Source organism: Mus pahari, chromosome 7 (assembly GCF_900095145.1).
Source record: "Mus pahari chromosome 7, PAHARI_EIJ_v1.1, whole genome shotgun sequence".
In the NCBI taxonomy this organism is placed as follows: Eukaryota; Metazoa; Chordata; class Mammalia; order Rodentia; family Muridae; genus Mus; species Mus pahari.
In genome coordinates, this window is record NC_034596.1 from 71252938 (window position 1) to 71261277 (window position 8340).

The 8340-nt window shown below is 44.6% G+C and overlaps 1 protein-coding gene across 8 annotated transcripts in view; it reads left to right on the forward strand.

The window, feature by feature from the left end:
* Window positions 1-8340, forward strand: part of Syne2 (spectrin repeat containing nuclear envelope protein 2) — a 304126-nt gene that overhangs the window by 108664 nt on the left and 187122 nt on the right. For all 8 annotated transcript variants that reach the window (XM_029540662.1, XM_029540656.1, XM_021202357.2 and 5 more), the window contains exons 22-27: window positions 972-1106; window positions 3220-3378; window positions 5483-5694; window positions 5842-5932; window positions 6667-6785; window positions 7602-7728. In XM_029540662.1, coding sequence (XP_029396522.1) covers window positions 972-1106; window positions 3220-3378; window positions 5483-5694; window positions 5842-5932; window positions 6667-6785; window positions 7602-7728 — 843 coding nt within the window. The remainder of the gene's footprint in view (window positions 1-971; window positions 1107-3219; window positions 3379-5482; window positions 5695-5841; window positions 5933-6666; window positions 6786-7601; window positions 7729-8340) is intronic.

The window sequence follows — 8340 nt, forward strand, 5'->3', positions numbered from 1 at the left end:
CTACATGCTCATGTCTCCTTGTATGTACAGACAGGCAGACAAACACACCTATGCATAAATTAAAAAATGAATAAAGAAAAGAGAAAAAGAAGTTGAGGTTCCTAGGTGAGGGAAGAACATTAGCTTTTCTCCTAGTTTCTTCATTTGAGGCTGGGGATTGTCTGTTTTGGACTGGCACATATAGTGAACATGTAATTTCATCACAGAAGTCAAACCAGGCCCTGGCGGGGACTATCCTGACAGCCCTGCACCCCACTGGTGGGAGGGCAGTGGCCACTCACACCAACATGACTGTGGTCTCACTTTTCAGGGAAGCTGGAGAGAAGGGTATTGTGTTGTGTCTACAGATGGTGCTTAATTAATGCGCATTGTGTGAGTCTCTACCCTGTTTGACTGCCTTTTCCGGAGTCCTTTCTTCTCCTGTGCATTTCCAGCCCTTCTCAGAAACTTCCCAACCTGTTTTTGGTTCTGCCATTCATTGTTACCTAAGCCAGGTCCCTGCTCTCAGAGAACACGCCAGGGAGGAGCAGACACAGAGCCAGCAAGCCTGTCCCCAGCTGTTTACTGCAGCTTTTTCTCTGGGGCAGGGCAGGACTGTCTGTGGACTGGCCTTGGGCAAGACTTTAGGTTGGTAATGATGTAATGGTACCTCCAGGCTGCACAATATCGCTCTTGCCTAGTGTTAAATATTTGCCACATAAATCCTACAGTAAAATTTTGCCTTATTGTATGGTAATTTTATCATTTCAAGTACCAAGTAGGTAAAGTCCTTTCAACAAAAATTAGTTTGTACTCTTTTTGAAAGAAGTCAAGATAGAGAAATAGGTCATCAGTCTCAACTTTCTACAAGATGCCTCCTGCGAATATTGAGATCATCACCATAAACTCCTTCTCTGGTCCTTCCTGCTCGAGACATACCAAGTTAGCCCAAAGGATCTGGATCAGATTTTCACATTTTTTTTTCCTTTCAGGAAGCATTGGAAATTTTGAATACCAATAGTCTGGCCAAGTATCTGCAAGCTGTTGAAGAACTGAAGTGTACTGTCCCCGGTGGTGCAAAGCTGCAGCTGGAAGAACAGAGTCGAGTCGCAAGTGCCAAGTGGGAGGTGAGTGCCTCGGGGCTTTGGGCCTGTGGGTCTGGTCCTGTGCCTGGTCATCTTTCAGAGCCCTTACAGGCCTCCTCTGTCAACTAGGTGATACATTTGCGTTAGAGATGCGGGTCCATCTCGGGCTCTTCTTCAACCACTATCAGCCTCAGCCAGTGAGAACACCTTGCGGAGCTGAGGGCTGCTGGAGGAACTGGAAGGTCTACATTGTTTCTTTCTCCTCCGCCTCTCCACAATGTCTCAGCAGTGGTGTACCTTCTCCAGCATTGGAGACTCATGACTCTGCCTTCCCTAGGCTTCAGGAAGGCCTCAAGCCCAGGGACCGAGACGTTTTTCTCCTGCTGCTTTTTGATAGACCGCCTTTCCCTTCTTATTTTGACTGGTCTGAACTTTAATGCCTGGAGCCATTTAATATCCCCAGAATAAAAGGTTGAGCGTGTTTCTAATTTCCTGGATGGATCCTGACTGAGATGAGGTAATGAGATCTAGACTGAATGGGCTGTGTCCCTGCAGATTTCTCTAGTCAAGCAGGGAGAGGCTTTTGTGGAGGTAAAACTGTGACCCTGCGCAGGTGCCTTAGTCAGGGTTCCTATTCCTGCACAAACATCATGACCAAGAAGCAAGTTGGGGAGGAAAGGGTTTATTCAGCTTACACTTCCACACGGCTATTCATCACCAAAGAAGTCAGGACTGGAACTCAAGCATGTCAGGAAGCAGGAGCTGATGCAGAGGCCATGGAGGGATGTTCCTTACTGGCTTGCTTCCCCTGGCTTGCTCAGCCTGCTCTCTTATAGAATCTAAGACTACCAGCCCAGAGATGGTCCCATCCACAAGGGGCCCTCCCCCCTTGATCACTAATTGAGAAAATGCCCCACAGCTGGATCTCATGGAGGCATTTCCCCAACTAAAGCTCCTTTCTCTGTGATAACTCCAGCCTGTGTCAAGTTGACACAAAACTAGCCAGTACAGCAGGTTACTAAACTTCGGAAACCTCACTGGTAAAACGAGACTAACACAATTTAATTGGCAGGTTATTACAAAGATTTATGTCAGTCATAGAGGACATGATCAATAAATGAAAATTATATTATGAATATCTATCTGTGTATGTGTCTGGTGAGTATAGTCAGTTCTCCATATCTTTGGGTTCTGTGTCCATGCAGTCAACCAACTGTGGGTCGAAAACATTTGAAAAAAAGACTTGTGTCTACTCTGAAGGTGTATGGCCTTGTCCCCACCCCATCCATGATTCATTAAACAATATAGTATAGCAGCTAATTGCATATTATTACATTATGTTAAGCATTATATATCATCTAGAGATGATTCGCAGTGTGTAGATAATATGGCACTTTTCAAAAACAAGTAGAGTGTCCTCAGATTTTCGTATCTCCAGTGGGGAGGGGGTTCTGGATCAAGGGATGTCTATGTAATTAGATTAAAATCTATTAATGGTTTTCTGGATGAACTTATTTTTGTTTTATTTTTTAGACAGGGTCTCATCTGTAGCCTTGACTGGCCTTGAATTCACTAGGCTAGCATTAAACTTACAGCTATCCATCTACCTCTGACTCTGAGTGCTGGGAATTTGAATGGGCTTTTATTTTAGAGCAAATAATCAAAGAATCAGTGCAGAGGCAGCTCAGAGAGTTCTAGTGAAGGAATTTGTCCCAGTGAGTGAGCCAATATGGAGGTGTTATATTAACTAAAGCTTGTGTTTCTTCAGATCCGTGCCATCGTCCCCTGTAATGCTTTCTGTCTGCCCCAGGACCCCATCCAGGACACAAACTTCATACGTTTGTCATGTCTCCTTAGCTTAGATGTCTATTTAATGTCTATCCTCCCCAGACCGTAGCTTTTCTTTCATTTTCTTGACAGCATCTTTCACAGTTTAAACCACTTTTTTTTTTTTTTATAGTTGTTAGAAAGAAAAAGACATATGTTTACAGATCTGGGATGTTTTTAAACACTCTTCCCAAAGATAAAGAGAGTGGATGAACCAGTCGTGCAGGCTTCATTTCCTTCCTGTTGTCTCTATGGCCGATTTGTGGTAACTGAAAAGAGAGGCAGTGTGTTGTCTCTTGTGATTAATATGCTCCTTTGTCCTTTGCAGCCACTCCATCATGAAATTTCTTTGTATCTCCAACAACTAAAAATAGCTATTGAAGAAGAAAAGCTTAGAGACAATATTGCAAGACTTGAAAAGCAAATAAATAAAGAAAAGAAGCTTATCCGGAGAGGGAGGACCAGGGGCCTGCACAAGGAACACGAGGTAAAGCCCCCGGGCCCACTGCCTTTTGACTTCATGTTGGCTGGGGAGCGACTATGTAAGCTCTCGGCCTGCCCTCCGATTGGCTGTGCCCTGGACATCACTTGAGGCTGCTGACCCCCCCGGACGTGTCACTTGTTCCGTCAGACTCCCCTGGACGTGTCACTTGCTCCCTCTGGGCTCTATCTGGATCCTGGGCTTTCTACCCAGCGGACGTGAGAAATCTCAGCCATGAGTTTTTGTTCCATGTTTCCATCATGATGGTTGGGTACTGCCTGTTCCTGAGACTGCTCATAACTGTCTCAACTTCTGCTGTAATACAGATAATCTTGTAAGGATATGGGGTCCTCAAAAGTAGAGCTTTTGTGAAAATGAGCAAATTGTGTCGGGCAGGACTTGGGGGCTAGTCTGATGATTTCGTCTCCAGCCTATTTGATTGGGGTTATGTGGTTGATAGGGCTCAGTCGTCTTTTCATTTCTCCTTAACTGTCAGTTTCTGCGGCTCTCACACTGTTCCTCTTGCTTGCACAGATACCTATTATATATATTATATATGTGTATGATATATAATATATGTGTATGATTTATATACACATATATAAGATATATCTGTAAAACACACATATATATACATAAATATATACATATATATACATACACACATATGGAGCTATAGTTTTACTATCCTTTACAAATTTTCCCACTTTCATTTCTTTTCCTTAATTTTTTGGTTTTTGGAAGGGACAGACTACAGTTTTCACTACTTGTATCCATCCTAACTATGCAATTATATTGAATTTTACTATTTGTCTGTTCATGGCTGTGCCCAAGTCTTTCTCTGGAAGATCCCTCCCCCCACCAACCTCCATCTCTACAGTCTGTTCCTGACTGGTGGGCATCACAAGTGTTCATCGGGGATTTTAGATTCCTGTGTCTGGGATGGAACCAGTAAACCCCACCTCTCAAACCTTGCTCCCCGCTTCCCCTCAGCACCAGGGCATGCTTTCTCTGCCATCTTCTCCTTCCTCTTCTCCTGCTCAGCTGTAGCCGAGTTACTGAGAGGCCGATTCCATTAGCACAGAATTTTCTTCTCTTCCATCCACCATGTTGCCCCTTCCCTTATTCTGTTAGGAAGAAAATGGTTTCATCATCTTTCACCCCAGCAGTTTGCTGGCTTGAGGAGTAGGAGACAGTGCTGGGGATTGAAATCCAAGGCATTGTGCACATAAGAAAGGCACTCTACCCACTAGAGATCTCCCCAGGACCCAGAACTCTCTCCCTTCTCCAAGGATGATCCTAAGATCTTCAGAAGGATCCTGGGCATCCCTTCAGTGTCTCTCTCCTAGGCTGCGTAGTCCAACAGCAGCAGGGACCTGTGCTCTCAGAACATTTACTACCTGTCATCTTCGGTCACTGGTGGACATGACTTCTCTGTGATGGCTGTCACAGAAGCTGAGTTACCTGGGAGATGGGTCTCTGGGCACACCTGTTAGGGAGGTCATCTTGATTGGCAGGTGTAAAGGGCTATTCCTTAGGCAAGGGATCCTAGACTGTGTTAGGTGGAGGAAGTGAGCCGAGTGCTAGCTTTCGGTTATCCTTCCTGGTCGTGGGAGCGGTGTGACCAGCTGCCCCCATCTCCCGCTTCCAGACCTCCTTGCTATGATGGGCTACATTTGGAACCGTGAGATAATCTAAACCCTTCCTCCTTAAGTTGCTTTCGTCAGGATGTTTGGCTATATCCACAGGAAGAGAATCTAAGACAATCCTCCAGTCACCCTTAGAGACCTCCTCGTCCCTTCCACATCCAGCTCGGATGGCTCCCTCTGTGAAGCAGGCAGGTGGCGGTGTTCTCATAACATCATGATGTTACAGACCATTATTTGCATGTCAGTTACTGAAATGGGACTCTTTTAGGGCCGACTTCCTCATTGCTTCTCCGTAGTCCCTGTATCCATACTCAACGCCTAGCAGACGGTCCATAAACCTGTGACCATACTCAACGCATAGCAGACGGTCCATAAAAGAGCATGCTGTCAAAGTCACGCACGCACCGGGAGTTTCTGGTCATATGCCCTTAGCTGATGGCCAGCTTTCTTCCCTCCCTCAGGCTTGCTTGTCTCCGGAAAGCATCAAGTGCCAGCTAGAACACCATGTGGGTGTCTTGAGGGTGCTGTGTGAAGAGCTGACATCACCAGAGGGTCAACAGGAATTGAAGCGAGCACTCCGAGATTACGAACAAAAGATAGCAAGACTTCTGAAATGTTCTTCTGAGATTCACACGACCCTGCAGTCCTGCCAGGGAGGTGCATCGGAGGAGAGGTTAGAGCCTTGCAAGAAGAGCCGTGCTTCAGAGCAAAGCCAGAAGAAACTGTTTGCACAGTCAAATGACATTTGCATGATCATGGTTTTTTTAGGTTCCCTATTCCTCCCATTCTATTTTAATATGCAATTGTGATTCCTTTCTAGGGGTGCCTTGATCACAACTGAGAATGGCAGAAGGGATGCCGATGGCGAGGCACCGCTTGAGATACCAGACAACCAGCTGTCAACTGAAAAGGTGTTAAATGCCGGTGACATATTTCACAAATAGCCTCGATATAGGTTAAGTGGGCAGCCATCCAGTTCTCGTGAGCGTCGGTCTAGTTATCTGATTGTCATCATCAGTTAAGATTTCCCACCTTACGGAAATGCGAGGAAGGCCACTCCTCAGAGAGTTAGGATGATGGCAACCAAAGCTATGGTGTGCCTAGCAACCTACTGAGAGTGTCCCAATAGCTCCGAGCAAATCCTGAAGACAAATTGTGTCTGCTACTGTTGAGGTAAATGAGGCTGACCTCAGTCTTCACAAGATGGCCGATGAGATAGATGAACGGGCTCATTTGGCTTCTTGGTAGAATGAATTTTGCTTCCCTTGCGAATTGGATTTGCTAGATTGCTGAAGGTAGAGAGATTGGCATTTTCCATATAGCACAGTGAGGGGTGCCAGGCAGCAGGTGTTGGGAAGGGATGAGGAACGCTTGCGTTCAGGGCTTTCACCACTGACTGAGCCTGTGAGGTCTGGTGCAGTCAGACACTGGGGCCTGATGCTATTCCTTTATCAGTTAAAGGGGCACAGTCAGCACAGTAATGTCATCTGTGAGAGGTTTTGCCTTGAGCAGAGACATCTCGAAGACTTGTATTCTTTCCTGATTTTGGATATAAAGAACCATACCTGAGCACAAAGCATTTAAGTTTTACAGACATGTAAATGTGTTTAATTAATTGTCTTTACCATTTTGCCTATTTGCTTAGGCGATGGAACCCATTAAGAATTTTAGCCAGACATCAGAATTAAAGCCTCAGCAAGAAGAAAGTATTATGGAGAAGGAAGGAAAGGATTGCAGCACCTCTCTAAATGACTTACAGGAGAGGTAACTTCCTTTTCAACTGTGAGGACCACTGAAAATTCTTCACCAGTGGCAGCATGTGATATATACATATGCATGCATATATCATACATATCATATGTGACATATCATATATATGTGATATATCATATATATCATGTGTGGTATAACATTTATATGTGTGATATATACATAATATGGTATATGTACATTTATATATATGATATATATGTTTACACACACAATATGCTTGTATATATACACCCATACACACTTATTTGTAGATGCATGTGTGCATGTGTGCTTAGTGGCAGGTTCCACTAAGCCATCTTGATACCCCTGTCTTTTACTAAAGTTTGTTTATTCATTTGTGATGTGGGTGTGTTGGTGGGTGCAGGTGTGTGGAAACAGAGGACAGTTTACGGGAGTCTTTCCATCACATGGGTCCTGGGAATCAAAGTCAAGTCACCAGGCTTGGCAGAACTTGCCACTGAGCCATCTGACCTGTCCACGTTATGCATTTTTAAGACTTGTATTATTCTTTAGTTATAGTTTTGGCATATGGCTCTAATTTAAGCAGAAATTCCTTGGGCATTTGTGCATGTACAATTGATAGTAATTTAAAAGTACTTCTATCTTATTTTAAAATTAAGTTTTAAAGTTTTTAAATTTTAATATTTTCATTTTATTTATTTATTTATTTATTTTGTTTAACAAACAAGAAATGGGGTTCACTGTGTCATTCCATACAAATGCATACATACATATTTCATTATTCTTTGCCCTGTCCTCCCTACTCCTTCCCCATACTCAGTCACGTTGCATTTAAATTTCTCCCAGGTATGACACACAGAGGGAGATTCTTGAGAATCACCTGCAAGACAGCAAGTCCAGGGTGACGTCTGACTTTGCCAGTGAGCGGGAGAGGAGCAGCGCCTGCCTGCAGGGTAAACTGGCAGAACTGCAGGTAACCTCTGAGTGGCAGGTCTCACCCTAGCAGATCACACCCCTTGAATAGAGCTGCGGCAGTTTTGTGGAGGTCACATGTGTAAGATGTCTCTTTGTTAGACGGCATTTCTCATGTCCTTGCCTGGATTTGCTTTCATGTACAAAAGCCAGGACAGACTTTGGTTCAGGGTCTTCATTTATTGCCTTGTGGTCTAATCTTTGGTATCCTCCCATCTCCTGCAGGGTCCTCCTACTTACTATAGGGACCTCCCACTTCCTGCAAGGTCCTCCCACTTCCTTCAGGGACCTCCCATTTCCTGCAGGGTCCTCCTACTTCCTGTAGGGTCCTCCTACTTCCTGTAGTGCCCTCCCTCTTCCAACAGGGTCCTCCTACTTCCTGCAGTGTCCTCCCACCTTTCCTGGTTTCGTTCTTTTTATTAGGCAGCTCCCAGCCACACCTGCCATTTAGCTCCTCTGTCTTTCATGGAGTGGACCAAACCCATCAGATCTTTGATGGATTAAGCATGTTTATAACATGGTTAAGACATTGTATATATGAGTCGGTTGGAAATGTACATCTGTCTCCGGAAAAGTGAAGAACAAGTGATCCTGTTGATCCTTCAGCAAGATT